Source organism: Salarias fasciatus, assembly GCF_902148845.1.
Source record: "Salarias fasciatus chromosome 23 unlocalized genomic scaffold, fSalaFa1.1 super_scaffold_20, whole genome shotgun sequence".
In the NCBI taxonomy this organism is placed as follows: Eukaryota; Metazoa; Chordata; class Actinopteri; order Blenniiformes; family Blenniidae; genus Salarias; species Salarias fasciatus.
Window position 1 is genome coordinate 5405780 of NW_021941230.1, and position 20940 is coordinate 5426719.

The 20940-nt window shown below is 38.7% G+C and overlaps 1 protein-coding gene across 1 annotated transcript in view; it reads right to left on the bottom strand.

The window, feature by feature from the left end:
- Window positions 1-8277: 8277 nt before the first annotated feature.
- The window catches only part of LOC115383599 (gamma-aminobutyric acid receptor subunit gamma-3-like), a 73648-nt gene continuing 60985 nt past the window's right edge, over window positions 8278-20940 (bottom strand). Inside the window, exons 9-11 of the mRNA XM_030085732.1 lie at window positions 11305-11511; window positions 10136-10172; window positions 8278-8563 (exon numbers count right to left, since the gene is read on the bottom strand). Of these exons, the coding sequence (XP_029941592.1) occupies window positions 8278-8563; window positions 10136-10172; window positions 11305-11511 (530 nt within the window). The remainder of the gene's footprint in view (window positions 8564-10135; window positions 10173-11304; window positions 11512-20940) is intronic.

The window sequence follows — 20940 nt, forward strand, 5'->3', positions numbered from 1 at the left end:
ATTTGGACAAACCTTTTTTTTTTTTAACAGTGTAATCCAGGAGGATTAAAGGCTCTCAATGTAAACAGCACTGAGAAGAAGGAGAATCCACCTCTCGCCCGGCTGCTGCCGCCGTGCCTCTGAGCATCACTCCTCTGCTGCAGCTGTGAGAAGACTGGCGTCAGTCCCACCTTATCTTTATTTTTTAATTTTTTTTTTTTTTTTTCCCGCAGATTTTCTATTTCCAACTCAATTAACGCCCGAGAGCGAAACACCAAGGATGAGCATCACACCTGCTGCCTGGCACTGCTGCAGAGGGGGAATCAAACTCGCACAATTTGAAATATTAGCTCTTCAGGAAGATGAAGAAACAAGAAGGACTTGTGATGAATTAATGAAGGGATGACTGATTTTTTTTTTTTCATGATGAATCACACTTTTTTTAAGATTGAAAACTGCATTTTTAACATTGCATTAATTTGCTTTTATTTTGAAGCAAAAAATACGATGGAAAAAAAATAAATGAAAATGTGATTAAATGGTGATGTGATTAAGAAAATAATGCAAACCGGAGGAAACCCATCCAGACACGGGGAGGAACATGCAAACTGCACACAGAAAGCACGGTCCAGGGAATCAAACCTGTGACCTGCTTGCTGTGAAGCAAGAGCGCTAACCACTCCTCCGCCGTGAAGCCACAAAAAGAAAAACCGCGAGGAATCATGATTTTAAAAAAGTGATGAGAGGAGATTGGGACTGTGGACTGTGGTAGAGTAAAAAAATCATTTTTGATGATTTTCACTTTATTTTGAAGGTAAGGCCATCGATGAGTGAAAATTGGAAAAAAAAAATTTTTTTTTGATAATTTTCACTTTATTTTGAAATTAAGGCTACAGTAAGACCATCCTTGAGTGAATATTGAATTTTTTAATTGATAATTTTCACTTTATTTTGAAGGTAAGTGAAAATTGAAAAAAACAAACAATTTTTTCTCTTTCTTTTGAAGGTAAGGTTATAAGACCATCCATGAGTGAAATAAAAAAAAAAAGTTTGATAATTTTCAATTTTTTTTAAGGAAAGGCTATAGTAAGACCATCCATGAGTGAAAATTGAAAACTTTTTTTTAAAATTTTCACTTGATTTTGAAAGTAACAAGGCTATAGTAAGACCATCCAAGAGTAAAAATTGAAAAAAAAAAATGTTTTTGCCAATTTTTGCTTTATTTTGAAGGTAACAGCATCCATGAGTGAAATTTGATTTATATATGTATATATATATACTTTTTTCACTTTATTTTGAAGGTAAGGCAGGTGTGACAAGAATGGCGTCAGTTCCACGTCACATTTATTTTTTCTTTATTTTATATTTTATTTTTTTTCAGCAGATTTTCTATTTCCAACTCAATTAATTGAGAATTAATTGAGTTGATAATTTTCACTTTATTTTAAAGGTGAGGCTTTAGTAAGACCACCCATGAATGAAAATTGAAAAAAAAAGTTTGATAATTTCCATTTTATTTTGAAGGAAAGGCCATAGTAAGGCCATCCATGAGTGAAAATTTAAAAAAAAATCTTTTCTTAAAATTATCACTTTATTTTGAAGGTAAGGCTAGACCATCGTGAAGCAGGTTAGTTTTACCCTACTGATGATGTGTTGTTGCAATAGTAATCCTTACCTTCAAAATCAAGTGAAAATTATCAAAATACATTTTTCGCAATTTTCACTCATGGATGGTCTTACTAAAGCCTTACCTTGATATATATATATATATATATATATATATATATATATATATATATATATATATATATATATATATATATTTTATTTTATTTTTTTTTTTTTTCACTCATTAATGGTCTTACCTTCAAAATAAAGTGAAAATTATGAAAAACATATGTTCTTATTTTGGAGATCAGTTTATAAGACACAATTTCCAGTTTGTCATATTTTCTATGCAGCTGTCGACGGTCCTTCACTGCAAAAAAAAAAAAAAAAAAAATCTAAATCTTCCCATTTATTCATCCCATTCCAATTGATTTAAGGTTGATACACTGCAAAAAATTCAAAATCAATTGAAAACTGTCTTGATTCCAGAGAACTTCTCTTAAGTCAAGTCTATCTTGGTGAGATATAATTTTTAAGCGAATTTATCTTAAATCAAGTGAAATGAGACATTTTCACTCAGAACGCATTTAAAAAACTTATGCAGATTCTGTATATTTACAGTGTATTGCTCATTTCTTGATTTAAATTCTTCTATCTAGTTTTAACACACTTTTTTTTTTTTACTTTACTGTTAATATCTTGTATTTGGGCCACATTTTTGACAGTGTATGTTGCTTTTCTTGTGTTTAATCAACAATTATTGAACATTTTCTTCCATTTCTTCAACAGAACCTTTATTTTGACACTTATTTTCTTCCAAATGTCTCATTTTTTCTGCCATAAATCCACTTTTTATCCTCCAGAAGAGTCAATTCATTATTAAGTAGACTCACCTAAATTCACATATTTACAACTTACCTTTCTACACTGTAAAAACCAAATCTTACCAAGTTGATTTGTCTTGTTTTCAGTCAAAAATATCTTTTTTCTTTTTTCTTTTACAGTGTATAAACAAGCTACAACAAAACTGAAGACAAGTGGAAATTTTATAGAAGTCTCACTGAAAAAAACAATTCCCTTAAAATTTTTAGTTTTTAATGACAAAGAAATTCTAGACTGTAAAAATGGAAAAGTAGTTTAAAAAGTATTTTTTCAGTAGTTTTAACACTCATTTTCTGCGGTGTTGTCTTGTATTATTTACAGTGTAAACAGCCTGAGATGACGTCATTGTATTCAGAGCCATGTGACCAATCGATTCTCCAATCCCTGATGGATGCCACACTGTAAAAATATCCACTGTCTGATCAAGTTTTTTTGAAACTGGACAAGAAAACACTTGAAAAGCGGCACTTGACCAAAAACCTTCTTTATTAATAGAAGCGACGCAGCACGTTCTAGAAAAGACACCTGTTTTCAACAACTGCTCCCCCTACAGGCTGACCCAGGATCAGAGCCGGTTACACCACGCAACTTTTTGAAAACGCCACTGTTCCATAAACATGTAGAGAGGAGGAAACGTAGCATTTTGAAAACTTTATGACTGGATGGGAAAAAAAGGGGGAACCGCAACTTTTTGAAAATTGACTTGAATGAAAACTGGAGAACAACTTTTTGAAAACCGAGTTGCACAAAATTGTGAGGAACTTTTCAAAAGCTGATTAAGAAAATTGGGGAGAACAACTTTTAAAAACTGATTTGAAAAAAAACTGTGGAGACATTTTTTTTTAAAACTGACAAAACAAAACATGGAGAAATTTTCAAAAACTCAGCCTTAAGCTAATCTGTGGAGAACAACTTTTTGAAAACTGAGTTGCACAAAACTGTGAGCAACTTTTCAAAAACTGCTGAACAAAACTGTGAAGAACAACTTTTCAAAAACAAAAAACTGGAGAATAACTTTTGAAAACTGACATGAACCAAAACTGGAGAACATTTCAAAAACTCTGAACAAAACTGTGGAGGGCAACTTTTTGAAAACTGAGTTGCAGAAAACTAGGAAACAACTTTTTGAAACCTGACTTGAAGACCACTGGGGAAAACAACTTTTCAAAATATGATTTGAAATAAATTGAAGAGCAACTTCTTGAAAACCAATTTCAAAACGTGGAGAACTTAGCGAAAACTGATATAAAAAAACCCAAAAAGCTGGAGAACAACGTTTTGAAAACTGACATGAACCAAAACGAGAACATTTCGAAAATGGAAAACTGTGGAGAACATCTTTTTGAAAACTGAGTTGAACAAAATTGTGAAGAACTTGAAGAAACTTGAAGAAAAATTGTGAGGAACTTTTCATAACCTGACTTGAAGAAAACTAGGGAGCAACTTTTTAAAACCTGACAAAGAAAACTGGGGAGAACAACTTTTCAAAAATTGATTTGAAAAAACTAGATAGCTTTTTGAAAACTGACATGAACCAAAACGTGGACAACATTTTTGAAAACTCTGAACAAAACTGTGGAGAAGAACCTTACGAAAACTGAGTTGACCAAGAACTAGGGAGCAACTTTTTGAAACCTGTCTTGAAAACTGGGGAGAAAAACTCGTCAAAAACTGATTTGAAAAAAAAAAAACTGGAGAAAAAATTTTTGAAAACTGAGTTGAATTGGGAGGAACTTTTCAAAAACTGAATTGCAAAGAACTGCACAGAACAACTTTTCGAAAAGCGACAAGAACAAGACTGTGGAGAAGTTTTCGAAAACTCTACATTGAACTAAACTGTAGAAAAACTTTTTCAAATCAAGCTGATTAATCACGATTAACTGAGGAAACAATGCAAATAACTGCGATTAAAGAAATGAAATTAATCGCAATTTTTAAAAATGAATCTTTTAAATTGAAATGTTGTGTAAACAGGACCCTGGTCCTGGATCAGCGCTCTTATTGTGAAAGGGCTTTATAAACACGGTGATTCTTTCATCAAGACGTAGAAAAGAGTGATTGTTTGTTTGTTTGTTTGTTTGTTTTGAGACTTAGACACTTATAAAGTGTAGCAGGTTTACTGCTCGGTTCAGCCGGCTGCCTCAGTGGATGATGGGTAATTACCCTCAGAGTTATACTAATGAGGGAGGTAATGCAGTGAATCATGATTAACTAAAGAAATAATGCAATTAATTATGATTAACTAAAGAAATGAGGCAATTAGAAACAGTGAGATTAATTGTGACTAAAGAAATAATGTGATTAATCGTGATAAACAAAAAAAATGATGCAAGTAATCAAGAAATGACATAACTTGTGGTTAAGTAGATGATTAATTAAAGAAATAATGTGATTTAGTGTGATTAAGTAAGTGTGATTAATTATGTTGAAGTAAATATGATAAATTGTGATTAAAGAAATAATGTGGTTAATCATGATTAACTGTGGAAATGCTATTAACTGTGACAAACTAAAGAAATCATACAAATTAATGATTGATTTATTAATGAGATTAATCACAGTTAATTATGGAAATAATAAAATTTAGTCATGCTAAACAAAAGATTGAATTGCAATTAAAAAAATAATGCAATTAACTGTGATTAAGTGCAGAAAAAATATGATTAATCATAATAAACTAAATAATGCAATTAATCATGATTACAGAAAAAATATGATTAAGTCTGATTAAAGCAGTGACATGATTAATTATGATTAACTAAATATGATAAATTGTAGTTAAAATAAATAATGTGGTAAATCATGATTAACTGTGGAAATGTTAATTGTGATCATTTAAAGAAGTGTGACTAATTGTTATTACAAAAAATAATGCAATTAACTGTGATTCACTATGGGAAAAAACGTGATTAATCACAATAAACTCAATGAGTGATACGTTTAGTAACGTTTAACCATGGAAATAATGCAATTAATCATGATTAACTAAAGAAATAATGTGATTTATCATAATAAACTAAATAAAGGCAATTCATCATAATAAACTGAAGAAATACTTAGATTAATCATAGAAAACTACATAAATAAAGTAATTTACCTCAATAAACTTAAAAATCAATGGAATGAATCATAATTAAACACATAATGTGGTTAATCATGATGTACTGAAGAAATAATGCAATAAATCATAATTAACTAAACAAATAAAGTAATTAATCATAATAATCTAAGGAAATAATGCAATTAATCATATTTAATTCAATAAATAATGTGATTAATCATATTAAACTAAAGAAATAATGTGATTAATCATAATTAATTCAATAATGTGATTAATCATGACGTACTGAAAAGATAACGTAATTAATCCTGATTTTCAGAATGACTTAATCCTGGTAAGCTTTATGCTAATGAGGCTGGGGGGGGGGGCGGAGTCATTAGCGGGCGTCGGCCTCCTGCTGGAGCTCATGAATATTCATGAGGAGCCGGCTGAACCTGTCAGGAACCCTATGAACATACAAACATCATACAAACAGCAGGGCAGTGTGTGTGTGTGTGTGTGTGTGTGTGTGTGTGTGTGTGTGAGGATGGGGGAGGGGGAGGAGTCGATTGTTCTACAAAACAAACCACAAAAAAACAGCATCGAGAGTAAAAGTCAACTAAAATGTCACAATGTGTGTTTTGAATTTTTTACGTGTGTGTGTGTGTGTGTGTGTGTGTGTGTGTGTGTGTGTGTGTGTGTGTGTGCATCAATATTCCATGCCTGATGGAGGCCATGAGGGAAAATCCATCAAGAGTCATCAGCGGAAATCCCGGTTCATCCATTTTTCAAGGCGCGCGCACGCGCGCGCGCGCGTGTGTGTGTGTGTGTGTGTGTGTGTGTGTGTGTGTGTGTGTGTGTTCCTATTCTAAATGTGCTTCAGAGTTTTGATCTCCCATAATTCCCAGCTGGAATCGTTCTAATCCGTCATTTTCATGGTTTCTACCGTATTCTCTGGACTAGAGGAGCAGCTGGCTTCCGCCCCTGTTTGTCAACAGTCGTCTCTCTGTTGTTTATTTTTTGTTGTTTACTTGTAAACATAAGAAAATGTGGAAACTGAATGAGGCAGCGTGCCTGGATGCTGTTCAGGAAGAGTAATTGATCGTGTGATGGATCGTATCGGTTGCAAGTCTCTATAAAATCTCTTACAGTGAAAAGTCAAGCCTGTCAACACATTTAATGAAAAAAATATAAAAGTGAAATACAAAAATTAAATACTAAATAAAATAATTTATAAAACTAAATACAATGAAAAATAAAATTAAAAATGAATAGAAAAAAATAGACTGAAAATAAATGAAATGAAAAATAAAAAAATAAACAAAAAATAAAAAAATAAAAATAAAGGAAAAGTAAAATTAAAAAAATTAATATACTGACAATAATAATAAAAATGTAAAAAAGAAAATTATAATAGCTTCAAATAATATTCTAAAAAATAGGAATGTTGGACAAAAAATGGTGCCAATTATTGAAATTCTGTCGCCAATGGCTGTTTTTAGCTGATCAAGCGACTTTTGTTATTTTTCCATTTGTGTCTATTTTTCCGGGAATAAAGACATCTAAAAATGATCAAATATCCATCGTTAAACTTATTCCTGTCAGAATTTCTCGTTTCTCCTCTAGTCCAGAAAATACGGTCCGGAAAGTCTTTGGAGTTTCAGTTTGATACTCTGGGAAAAAGGGGGGATTGACGGCAGGAGGAGGTTTTCAAACTTCATGCTTCTTCTTCGTTGGTTTAAATTGTCCTCCAGGTAAAGTTTCCCAAAGTATCAAACTCTAAAAAATTGAAAGTCCATGAAAACACTTGAAAAGTTTGTCAAAGAAAATATGGATCTCAGACCAGAACTAACCGGATTACACTGGATTAAAACCAGATTAGGAATAAACCAGATTAGACCAGATCAGGAATAGACCGGATTAGACTGGTTTGAACTGGATTACACTGGATGAGACTGGATTCAACCGGATCAAACCAGAGTAGACCAGATTAAACCAGATAAGACTGGATTAAACTGGGTAAAACCGGATCAGATTGGATTAGACCGGATTAAGAATAGACACGATTAGACTTGTTGGAACTGAATTAGACTGGATGAGACTGGATTCAACCGGATCAGACTGGAATAGACCAGATCAGACCAATAAATAAATTAATTAATAATTAATTAATTAAAATTTAAAAATTTAAAATAAAACAAAGGAAGCAGATTTTCTGAAATAAAATAAATTATTTTTAAAAATAAAATGAAAAAATAAATACATTAAAATAAAAAAAAAGGTAACAGATTTTTCAAAATAAAATAAATTAAATTTTTAATAATGGAACCATATTTTTAAAACTAAAATTGAAAACAAAAAACAAAAATAGATTTCTAAAAATTAAACTAAATAAAACAATACAAAAACAGCCAGATTTTTACAAGACAAACCACAAGCCCCGCCCCTTTCTCCCAAGCCCTGCCCCCATCCCATATTTAACAATTGAAACAACCGAAGAACAACTAATCCTCAGAAGAAGAAGAAACATGAACACTTTTTGAAAAAGGGAGTGTTTTCTATGGTACAGCTAAAGCTAACGTGCTACCAGGTGAAAAGTCTGGGACGAGGTAAGAAGAAGAAGAAGAAGAAGAAGAAGAAGAAGAAGAAGAAGAAGAAGAAGAAGAAGAAGAAGAAGAAGAAGAAACGGAGGGAAACCGTTCTGAAAGAAGGCACTGACGGCCTGGCCCCGCCCCCTCCTCCTCCTCCTCCGCGGAGTGGGCGGGGCCTCAGAGGTAGAGGTAGCCCACCCAGTACACGATGTTGAAGAGCAGGAAGGAGGTGGGGAAGAAGACGCGGGCGTAGGCGTCCAACTCGCCGAAGTCCAGGTGGATGCGGCCGCGCCGCCAGCCGCCGCCACGGCACTCCCGGTGGCAGCAGAAGAACGACGCGCAGTCCTTCCCGTCCAGGCAGGCCGCCAAGGCCCCGCCCCCCGGCCAGGAGGGGGCGGGGTCCGGGTCGGAGGGGTGGAGCCAGAGCGAGGAGGAGGAGGAGGCGGCGGTGGTTGTGGTGGTGGTGGTAGTGGGGGCGTGGCGGAGGAGGAGGGGGGTGGGGCCGAAGGAGGAGTAGGCCTGGAGGGGAGCAAACGGGTTTTCACATTAGGAGTTGAGGTGACTTTCATTTTGTGGAAAAAATAAATAAATGAATAAATGGATCAAAAAGTTTAAGAATGTGAAAATGTTTAAGAGTAAAAAAATTATTAAAAAAAATTGAAAGTAAAAAAACAAAAAACAAAAAGTTTAAGAGTAAAAAAACAAAAAACAAAATGTTTACGCGTACAAAAACAAAAAAGTTTAACTGTAAAAAAAACAAAACAAAAAAAGTTTAAGGGTTAAAAAAAGTCTAAAAGCAAAAGAACAAAACAAAACAAAAACAAAAACTTTAAGAGTAAAAAACAAAAAAAGCCCAAAAAGTTGAAGTGTAAAAAACAACAAAGAAATGTAAGAGTAAAAAAATGAGTAAATAAAACAAAAACAACAAAAAGTTTAAGAGTAAAAAAAAACACAAAGTTTAAGACTTAAAAAAACAAGGTTTAAGCACAAAAAAGAAAAAAAATGTTCAGAGTAAAAAAAAAAGAAAAAATTTTTACAGTAAAAAAAGTTTAAGAGTAAAAAAAAGACACAACTATAAATATTTTCTCAATTAAAATGAAAAAAAAATAAAAACAGTTAAAGAAAAAAATTATCAGCTAAATTATCGATTACTATTACTATTCTAATATATTAAAAGTTATCTATTTTTGCTTTTTTTTGGCCCAAACAAAAAAAAAATACAATATAGAAATAATACAATTGAAAACAATGCAGATATGGAAAGAAAAATTAAAATAAATGACAGTAAATAATGCAAAATGGAGATTAAAGAGGAACACAGTGACTCAAAATAACCAAAAAAGGAGACAAAAGAATAAGAAAACAATACAGAATGAATCAAAGCAAACAAAAATGAGACTAAACAACAATAAACAAAGGAAAGAAATGATTATGAGATGACATAGTGAAAAATGTTGTCTGTATAACCAAAAATTGCTGCAAAGAAGATTGTAAAAGCAAGAAAAAAAAATCACAAAACAATCATAAAAGGAGACAAAATAACTCAGAATGGTGATAAAGGAGAGTAAATCAGCTACAACCATTAAAGAAAGAGATTGATGGTGATTAAAATGAAGAAAAATGAGAATAAAACTACAAAAAAAAGAGGCAAACTAAGAAAGAGAATCTAAACACTGTCAGCTGGAAGCAGAAAACATTGAAACAGAATTTTTTAATGTATTAAAGCAAAAGCTGAATAAAGAGTATGCAAAAAAAACAAACAAAAAAAACAAACAAAAAAGCCCCCTTAAAAAAATTTAAAATAAAAATAACAGAAATACAACAAATAAACCAAAGCAATCCCAACTCCAATAAATAAATAAATAAATAAATAAATAAATAAATAAATAAATAAATAAATAAATAAAGCACAGACAAGAAAAACACATAAAGAAAAAAAAAGGCCCACAATAACAGGATTTTGTAAACATTGTTGATGTTTTCCTCCTGAAGTCAGTAAACATGCGATGGAGGCTGTATTGAGGGCGTCCTGAATGGCGGGATGTACCTGAATGCATCGCCCCGCTGGAGCCCTGGTCGCCGTGGAAACCAGCTTCTCCTCATTCACTTCCATTCAGTGTGATTTTGAAACCCGGGAGCTTTAAGTCCACGGGAATCTAACCGACAACACCTACTGACTGTCATGTGTTTATTGTCTCTTTGTAAACTGTTTGTGTTTGATGTGTTTTTGTAAACCCTGAGTTGTTTTATTATGTTTTTGTCTTGTTATTCTTCATTTTCTCCATTTTCTACTTCATTTCTCGCTTCTTTTTGTTTATTTTGTGTCTTTTCTCAGTTTTAGGGGTATTTTGTCAACAATTTGTGATTGTTTTGCCCATTTTTCCTGTTGTTTAGTGTTAATTTATTATTAATAAAGAATTATTATTTATTATTTTTAAAACATTTTTTATGTTTGCATCTTTGAAAGACCGACGTTCACTTTTCCTACAGAAATTTCAGGAACAAACGGGAAATCTAACGGTACCTGAACGCATCACTGCGACTGTAGCTAGCATATGTTAGCATCTGTTAGCATACCAGCATCTTTTAACAAGGGAGAATCTGTTAGCACGCTAGCATCCATTAGCACCAATAGCATCCGTCAGCATCTTCGAGCATGTTAGCATCTATTAGTATGCTAGCATATTTTAGCATGGTAGCATCTGTTAGCAGACAAGCATCCAACAGCATACTAACACAGTAGCATATTTTAGCATGCTGGTATCCGTCAGCATATTAGCATCTTTTAGCACACTAGCATCCGTCAGCATATTAGCATCTTTTAGTGCACTAGCATTTGACATCATCTATTAGCACCTGTTAGCACACGAGTGTCCGTTAGCATACATTATTACTCTGGCACAGCAGCATCTTTTAGCACGCTAGCATTCGTCAGTGCGCTAGCATCTATCAGCGTCTCTTTGCATTCCAGCCTATTTTAGCACGGTAGCATATTTTAGCACACTAGCATATTTTACGACTGTAGCATCTTTTAAGCATGCTAGCATTGTCGCATCTTTATAGCACGCCTTACATTCTAGCATGATTTACTGCACTAGCATATGCCAGCATCTATTAGCACACTAGCGTCCGTTAGCATCCTGGCATGTTTTGGCCCAGCAGCATCTGTTAGCGTGCTAGCCCCCGTTAGCTAGCACCCGGTACTGACCATGCGGTGGCGGGCGGGCGGCGGGCGGCGGCCGCTGCAGGAGTAGGAGTAGTAGTTGAGCATGGCGTACTCCATCATGGCGGCAAAGACAAACAGGAAGCAGACGGTGACGAACAGGTCCATGGCCGTGACGTACGACACCCGGGGCAGCGAGGTCCGGGCCACCGTGCTCAGGGTGGTCATGGTCAGCACCGTGGTGATGCCTGGAGGGGAGAGGGGTGATGTCACCGGTGATGTCACTGATGATGTAATGAGGTGAAAAAAAAACTGAGCCAGTTCAGCAGCTCCAGGCAACAGGAATCAATCCAAATAAGATCAATTTAAGTGGTATTAATACTGGTATTGGTAGGCAGTGTTGATAATAGGTAAAAGCCATTATGGGTCTCAGTGCTAGGTACCGGTCAGTATGGGTATCGGTACTAGGTATCGGTCAGTATGGATATTAGTACTTTGCAATGCTACTAGGTATATGTCAGTATGGGTATCAGTACCAGTGTTGTTTTTGGCAGCCTGCTTTGATTTAGTTTTAGTCTTAGTCTTTTGGACGAAATGCTCATTAGTTTTAGTCTAGTTTTAGTCATTTCAACACTTCTTAGTTTTAGTCTAGTTTTAGTCGACGAAAACCAAACGGGTTTTAGTCAAGTTTTAGTCATTAAAAAAAGGCTGAAACAATAGTACATGAGAAAAAAGACAGACAAAGGAAATTCTAAACCAAACAAACATAATAAAATATACTTAAATGGCACAAAACCATCATAACACATTGATTCCTTGTGAATTAAATAATAACTGGACTAGTTTGATACTTTACAACCTCAATGCAGTGCTTATATGAGCACTGCAGACAGAATGAGAGGACTAATAGGAGTTTTGCTGATACTTTCAGGCTATTTTTATAATGTCCATACTGATATAAAGGCTGAGATCTTTTCTTAAAACTGGTCTGTTATGTTTCTATGTTACTGATTTGAACTGGTCAGAGTAACTGCCTGTTATTACTTTTGGAGGAGAGATAACACCAATATTAAGATGGTTATGAGGAAAATACTACCATTACAACAACTGAAATAAACTAAATTAATTCCTTGGGTAAACTTGATGGTATGAAACACTTCAAAACTGAAATGACAAATATAACTTGAGTTTAATAAACTTTGTAAGTATTCCTTACCTGAATTTTCTTTATACTAATTTTAAACAAGAGTGAAAATACATTTCTTCAAAATAAGACAACACCTGGATTATTTTTAAAAAAGAAAAGAACAAGAAAAAGTAAAGATTTATTAGGTATTTGGGGAAAACTCTTCACTAATTAGTGGTGGGCTCCTATTGCAGTTTCACAGTAAGAACAAACAGTCAACAGTTGGATTAGATCCTCCGTCTCCCACTACGAGGCATTCTGTTTTATTTTCTGCTGGATTCTGATTAAAGTACATCCATAAATCGCTGCATCTTTTCCTCCCGCCGAGCCCCGGCGAAAGTTGCTGCCACGCTCTCTAGTGCGCCGGCGCATGCAGTGCAGGCATGCAGGAAGCAGCTCGAGAATTGCTGATATTTTCAGAGTAAAGCAGCCGATCTGCGTGAACTGGCTGGAGGAATCGCATTTGTTTTCATTTATTTTGAAAGTCAAAATACCGACATTTTCGTCTCATCTCGTCTCGTTAACGAAAACAACAGATACGTCTCGTCACATTTCCGTCTTTTAAAGAGATATTTTTAGCTCGTCACGTCTCGTTTTAGTCACGGAAAAAAGGGGCGTTGACGAAATATTTTCGTCGTCCTCATCGTTAACGAAAACAACACTGATCAGTACTTGGTATCAGTAATAGGTATTAGCATGGGTATCAGTACTAGGTAACGGTCAGTATGGGTATTGGTACTAAGTATTGGTACTAGGTATCAGTATGGGTATCGGCACTACATATCAGTCAGTATGGGTATCAGTACTAGGCATCAGTCAGTATGGGTATCAGTACTAGGTATCAGTCAGTATGGGTATTGGTACTAGGTAGCGGCACTAGGTATTGGTGCTAAGTATCAGTCAGTATGGGAATCGGTACTAGGTATCAGTACTAGGTATTGGTACTAGGCATCGGTCAGTATGGGTATGTGTACTTGATATCAGTCAGTATGGATATCGGTGCTAGGTATCGGTACTAGATATTGGTCAGTATGGGTATCAGTATTTGGTATTGGTACTAGGTATTGGTCAGTTTGGGTATCGGTACTTAGTATCAGTACAAGGTATTAGTCAGTATGGGTATCGGTACTAGGTACTGGTCAGTATGGGTACTAGTACTTTGTATTGGTACTAGGTATTGGTCAGTATGGGTATCAGTACTTGGTATCACTACTAGGTGTTAGCATTGGTATCGGTACTAGGTATCGGTCAGTATGGGTATCGGCACTAGGTATCTGTCAGTATGGATATCGGTACTAGGTATCAGTCAGTATGAGTATCGGTACTAGGTATCAGTCAGTATAAGTATCGGTACCTGGTATCAGTCAGTATGGGTATTGGTACTTGGTATCGGTCAGTATGGGTATTGGTACTAGGTATTGGTCAGTGTGGGTATCGGTACTAGGCATCGGTACTAGGTATTGGCCAGTATGGGTATCGGTACTTGGTATCAGTCAGTATGGGCATCAGTACTAGATATTGTCAGTATGGGTATCGGTACTTGTATCAGTCAGTATGGGTTTCGATACTAGGTATCGGTACAAGGTATTGGTGAGTTTGGATATCGGTACTAGGCATCGGTCAGTATGGGTATCGGTACTAGGTATCGGTACTTGGTATCAGTCAATATGTGTATTGGTACTAGGTATTGGTACAAGGTATTGGTGAGTTTGGGTATCAGTACTAGGCATCGGTCCGTATGGGTATCGGTGCAGGCATTGGTACTCAAGATCAGCGAGTACCTTAAAGTTAGTACTGGTATTGTGCTAGGTACCAGCCAGCAGCTGAAGGTTCGTACTTGTCTTTTGAAAACGTGCTCTCAGTTCATCCCTTCATCCTTCATCTCTTCCCTCCCGGCGGTCGTCACCTTAACCCCCATCAGTCCGGCTGTCTCCTGACGCCGCCGTACGGCGGAACCCAGGTTCTAACACTTCCTCCAGTCCGGCCTCCTCCCTGAACCGGTAAACCGTTCCTTCCTCCGTGATTAGCGTTGATGGCGTCGAGGAAAGGACTTCCCAGCAGAACATGGTGTTCAGGGAGAGACGAACCCGGTGACAGCGAGGCCCGGTGGGGGCACCGATAATTCACACACGCACACACACACACACACATACACACTTCCCCTCCTTCCTCTTTCATTGCTCTTGTTTCCTCCGCCGGTTGCCATGGCGACGGGCTGCTGCCGTTTATTTCCAGCTGCCTCCTCTGGTCTGCGGCTCGTCTAGACGTCCTCCTCCTCCTCCTTCTTCCCCGTTGCCGGTTGGATTCCGGAGACGAAATGATGTAATCAGAAGGGACGTGGAGCGAGAGATCGTCTTCTGTAAACGATCGGTGTTTACTGTAAACATGTCCGAACGCATCCCAGAATCCCGTCTGCTTCCCGTCACTATATACCAGTAATGCTCTGCGCTGGATTCGTTCTGACAGCAGAACTCGGGAAGGTTTGCTTCCAGATGAAGGGAGGCGTACGGGGGAGCCCACGGTGGTCGCAGCGACGGGCGTGTTTGCTTATGCTAATGGAGACGATGTTTTGTAATGAATATGCAATGATTGAGGTCACAACGCGGTGGCGAACTCCGTCTGATTGGATTAACGGGAGGGTCAACAGAGCAGGAGGCCCCAGACGGAAAGATCCAGAGACGAGTCTCCGTGGAAACGCCGGGCGACTCTGCCCGATTCCAGACGGAGGTTCTAGAAAGTCTGGTTCTGCAAAGTCTCCTCTGAATCTTGTTCTAGAAAATCTCAGTCTGGTTCTAGAAAATCTGAGGCTGGGTCTAGAAAATGTCTGGTTCTAGAAAGTCTCCTCTGAGCCTGGTTCTAAGAAGTCTGGTTCTAAAAAGTCTCCTCTGAGTCTAGTCCTATAAAGTGTGAGTCTTGTTCTACAAAGTCTCCTCTTAGTCTGGTTCTATAAAGTCTGGGACAAGAAAGTCTGGTTCGACAAAGTCTCACCTGAGTCTGAATCTAGAACGTCTGAATGTGCTTCGAGAAAGCCTGGTTCTAGAAAGTCTGGTTCTACAAAGTCTCGCCTGAGTCTGGTTCTACAAAGTCTGAGGCTGGTTCTAGAAAGTCTGAATCTGGTTCGAGAAAGTCTGGGTCTAGAAAGTCTCCTCTGAGTCTGGCTCTACAAAGTCTGAGGCTGGGTCTAGAAAATCTGGTTCTGGAAAGTCTGGTTCCAGAAAGCCTGGCTCTAGAAAGCCTCCTCTGAGCCTGGTTCTAGGAAGTCTGGTTCTACAACGTCTGAGGCTGGGTCTAGAAAGTCTGGTTCTGTAAAGCCTCCTCTGAGTGTGAGCTCCTGTCTTCACGGCTAGTGTTCCTTCCTTCTCTTGGATTTCTGGGGTCCTGAAATCAGCTGTTTCTGAAAGCAGTCTCCTAGATTAGACGATTGTTACATGACTCTATCAGAGACGTCAGCCTCGTTAGTGGAGTCAGTCCGTCACTTCCTGACCTCTGACAATCTTATTATTGGTTATGAGTTTTCATCTGGTGCGTTAATTTGCGCGTCGTCCCCAGAGAAGAGCTTCAAAATACTGCTACGTGTCCTTTGACTGCTGTGTGTGTGTGTGTGTGTGTGTGTGTGTGTGTGTGTGTGTGTGTGTGTGTGTGTGTGTGTGTGTGTGTGTGTGTGTGTTTTCCGTTGCTAAAACCTCTGAGGAAGCAGTCAATACGGTGTTACAAATCACCTGGTCTCCTTGTTAGTTGGTGACCGACTTCCTGTAGCATCTGGTTTTTATCTAACACAGGAAGTGAAATAAACCAAGCCACCAGTTAACACGGAGACCAGTTAATCCAAAACACCGGCTCCACCCTGGTTCACCACTTCTCCTCCACCAGAGAGCCGCTGCGTTCAGGCGACTGCAGCAAGATGTGGGAAACTGACACTCGGTAACGTGACAGTTCGGAAAAAAACGCTAAAAATCTCCACACTGTCAGCCGGTTTAGACACTGGTGCTCTCAGTGATTGATCCTCCTCTCGGTGACTTCTTCCCATAACGGGGGAACCGGTGACAGTGATAAAGAGTCCCGGTGTTTCCATCAGGAGGGGGGTGAATGGATGGAAACCTGCGGGACTTGTTGAAAATCACTGACACTCAATGAGAACAGCTGTAGATCTATAGAATCCAGAGCCATAAATCCATCCACTGGTTCTGGTTCCATCAGTCTTGCCAGGTCCGTCTGTACTTCCTGTTTGGATCCGTCTCCACTTTCTGTTTGGATCCGACTCCACTTCCTGTTTGGAGCGGACTCCACTTCCTGATTGGATCTGTTTCCACTTCCTGATTGACTCCGTCTCCACTTCCTGTTTGGATCCATCTCCGCTTCCTGTTTGGGTTAGTCTCTGCTTCCTGATGCAATCCGTCTCCACTTCCTGTTTAGATCTGTCTTCACTTCCTGTTTGGATCCATCTCCACTTCCTGTTAGGATCCGTCACAACACCTGTTTGGATCTGTCTCCAATTCCTGTTTGGATCTGTCTCTGCTTCCTGATTTGTTCCGTCTCACTTCCTGATTGTCTCTGTCTCCGCTTCCTGTTTGGATCCGTCTCCACTTCCTGACTGAATCCGTCTCTACTTTCTGTTTGAGTCCGTCTCTACTTCCTTTTTGGTTCTAGAAAGCCTGGTTCTAGAAGGTCTGGCTCAGATGAACAAGTAGGTCAGTGAACGTCACACTGTCTCCTGGTCCTCTCAGGCTGTGTCTTGTTTCAGTGAAAATGGAAAAACTGAGGGTTGGGGGGTAATTGGAAAAAAAAAAAAAAAAAAAAAACCCTCCACATTGTCAGTCAGTTTAGACGCTGATACTCGGTGATTGATCCTCCTCTCGGTGGCTTCATCCCCCGACGGAGGAACCGTTGACAGTGATGAAGAGTCCCGGAGTTTCCATCAGGAGGAGGAGGGGGAGGGGTAATGTAAGGAAATCTGCGGGACTTGTTGAAAATCACTGATATTGAGTGAGGACGGCTGTAGTGAGTGATACTGAGTGAGGACCCTGTTTGGATCCGTCCCCACTTCCTGACTGGATCTGTCTCCGTTTCCTGTTTGGATCCATCTCCACTTCCTGTTTGGATCCTTCTCCGCTTCCTGATTGGATCTGTATCCACTTCCTGATTGGATCTGTCTCCACTTTCTGTTTGGATCCGTCTCCACTTCCTGTTTGGCTTTGTCACGGCTTCCTGATTGGATCTATAGACACTTCCTGTTTGGATCCTTCTCCGCTTCCTGATTGGATCAGTCCCCACTTCCTGATTGAATCCGTCTCACTTCCTGTTTGGAACCGTCTCAACTTTAGAAATGAGTCACTCATTGAGACACTTTTGTGCATTAATTTTGTGCTTATTACAAGTTCATAAATGATGACATTAATCACGATTAATTGTGGTCTGAATCGCAATTAATGAGTTTGTTAGGGATATACTTTAATTAGCACTACTACTATGGGACAATTGTATCAACTGCACATCAGGCCGTTGTGACACTTGTTCCTGAGACAAGTACACTTAGTCTATAAGATATTCTGTTAAAGTGTAAACATACCCACATGTTCCGGAGATATCAACACACACACACACACACACACTAGTGTTCCAAACGTACTCAATAAGGATGTCAGCGCTTGGTTGGCAGCTGACATCAACACCAATTGTCCAATTGCGAACAAAGTCCAACCTATCTGTCGGGGCAGGCCCAGCCCAGAAGAACATGGAATAAAAACTCTGTCTCATCAACGATCAGGATCCTTTCGGGGCGAAATACTTCGTATCTTTCCCTGTAAGGTCCAGCGCTGAGCATTACATCTGGCTATACTTAAATAAATGGTAATAATTTGAAGCCAGTCGTTTTGGCGTTTTTCATACCAAGCATAGAATCAAAGAACCGGGTGGAGTCGGCCGGACAGAAGTCCTGGGCTCCAACAAGTTCCATGTCCTCCCTTCATTTCCCCTGTTATTCTCACTCTGGCCACGAGAGGGACATTTGAATAATTTCTGGCTTTATGCATGAGAATCTTTGATCTCTGATGGAAAAACCTGAAAGTATCGTCTTTCAGGATGATCCAACACGACCAGTGGGACAGGACATGATGTTCCTTTTTCCTGAATAATGTTGTGCTGAAAGTTACTGGCTCCAACCGGTGGGTGCTTTCTGTTCTTGGTTCTGTTCTGTATCTCTGTCGGGATCCATCTGTGCTCTGATGGGAATCAACCTAGAGCCCCGCCGCCGCCGGGAGAGGCGTCTGCTGACGGACAGCTCTTTGGAAAACGCCGCCCGGGAACACGTCAGCCTTCCTTCCAGTCCTCTTTCTCCTTCCGTCCCTGCTCCTTCTTATCTCCCTGCTTCCTTTCAGCTCTCGGGACGGATTGAAGACGTTTCCGCCGAAGGAGACAGAAAAGTCTGGACGGCGATTTATCTGAGACTGGCGGTTTATCTGAACCGCCAGTCTCTGGTCCGTCGACGCATCATGGACTCAGCTGGTTAAAAGCTAAACTTAAGGTACTTTAGCTCGACTGCGACAGGAAAGAAATTAAAACCCAGATGAAGTTCAACCGGCTGATTAAATAAGTCTGATACTCTGGAGAAATCACCCTGGATGATTGCTGAAGGAGGAACTTTATTGTTGAAGCTGAGGACCAGACATCGTTGGAAATCCAATATGAGTCTTTATTACTGTCCAGACGTTCCAGGTGACCTTCTGTGATATTGGCCGACCGGTGGAGGGCGGGAGGGGCCGAGCGAGAGGGATTAGAGCGCCGGCTGCCTCCGCACCGGGGTGGAGGTCGGGGAAGGGGTCGGAGGGGTGGGGTGTGGTGCTTTTGAGTTGCTTAGATTGACTATGGTCAAAGATCAAGGATCTGGTGGATGGCTCGCCAATTCATGCTAATGAGAGATGAATGGATCACCAGGATGGCTATTGGTACTAGGTATCGGTCAGTAGCTTAAAGTTAGTACAGTTATCAGTACTACGTATCGGCCTGTATGGGTCTCGGTACTAGGTATCAGTCAGTAGCTACAGGTTAGTACAGTTTTCAGAACTAGGGTATCAGTATCAGTACGGGTATCGGTACTAGGTATCAGTCAGTAGCTAAAGGTTAGTACAGTTATTACTAGGTATCGGCCAGTATGGGTATCCTTACTCGGTATCAGTCAGTAAAGGTATCGGTACTAGGTATCATTCAGTATGGGTATTGGCACTAGGTATCGGTACTAGGTATCAGTCAGTATGGGTATCGGTACTAGGCATCGGTCAGTAAAGGTATCGGCACTAGGTATCATTCAGTATGGGTATTGGCACTAGGTATCGGTACTAGGTATCAGTCAGTATGGGTATCGGTACTAGGCATCGGTCAGTAAAGGTATCGGTATTAGGTATCGCTCAGTATGGGTATCGGCACTAGGTATCGGTACTAGGTATCAGTCAGTTTGAGTATCAGTAGTAGGTATCAGTCAGTATGGGTATCAGTAGTAGGTATCAGTCAGTATGGGTATCAGTAGTAGGTATCAGTCAGTATGGGTGTTGGTACTAGGCATCGGTCAGTATGGGTATCGGTATTAGGTATCAGTCTGTAGAGGCATTAGCACTATGTATCGGTTAGTAGCTAAAGATTAATACAGCTGAGTATTAGTGCAGTATGAGCGATCCATGGCTCGCCAATTCATCCTAATGAGCTATGGATGGCTCGCGAATTCACCTCATGCGCGTCGTACAAACCTCAAACATCTGGATAGACCATCCTGACTGATCTAAACCTTCCTCCAAAGCTGGATTTTACAATTTCACATGCAATTTTAAAGGACAACTAACATTTTGCATGACAAAAGGCTCGGTCGCTACAGGCCAAATTTTTACTTTTTGTTCATTTCAGCCTCAATTTTCAGTTTTCAGTTTGGTGGATCAACATCTGGTCTGTTCTACCAAACGTCTGAGGCTTCACTGTAAAACAAAATGTGGCCCAAATACAAGATATCAAAAGTAAAGTAAATAAAATGAGTGTTAAAACTACAAAATTTTACTGAGAGATCTGGATATAAGAATTTTAAATCAAGAAATAAGTCTCTCTGTCTTAAATTGATCTGAAATCAAGTGAGACAAGACTTTTTGACTGAAAACAAAATGAATGAACTTGGTAAGATTTAGAGTTTTTGCAGTTTTTGCAGTGTATATTCAACCGGTGTGGCTGCTTGGATTCAATTTGGGCATCTTCTACTTGAGAACCAGCAAAAAAATCAAAAAATGAGAAAGTTTTTTTTAATCACTTGATTTATGTTAAAATGTCCAATTTTACTTTATTTAAAGGTGCCTTAAGGAGTTTGCACGTTTTATGCGAAACAGCGCCCCCTGCAGGCCTTGGGCGTAATGCAGCTTAGTGAAAAACTCGTCCCTGTGGCTCGCATGCACGGAAGAGGAGAACTCCGTCTTCACTCGTTTAGTAGTGCTCAAGTAAGATTTAGGTTTCTTTTACCTGG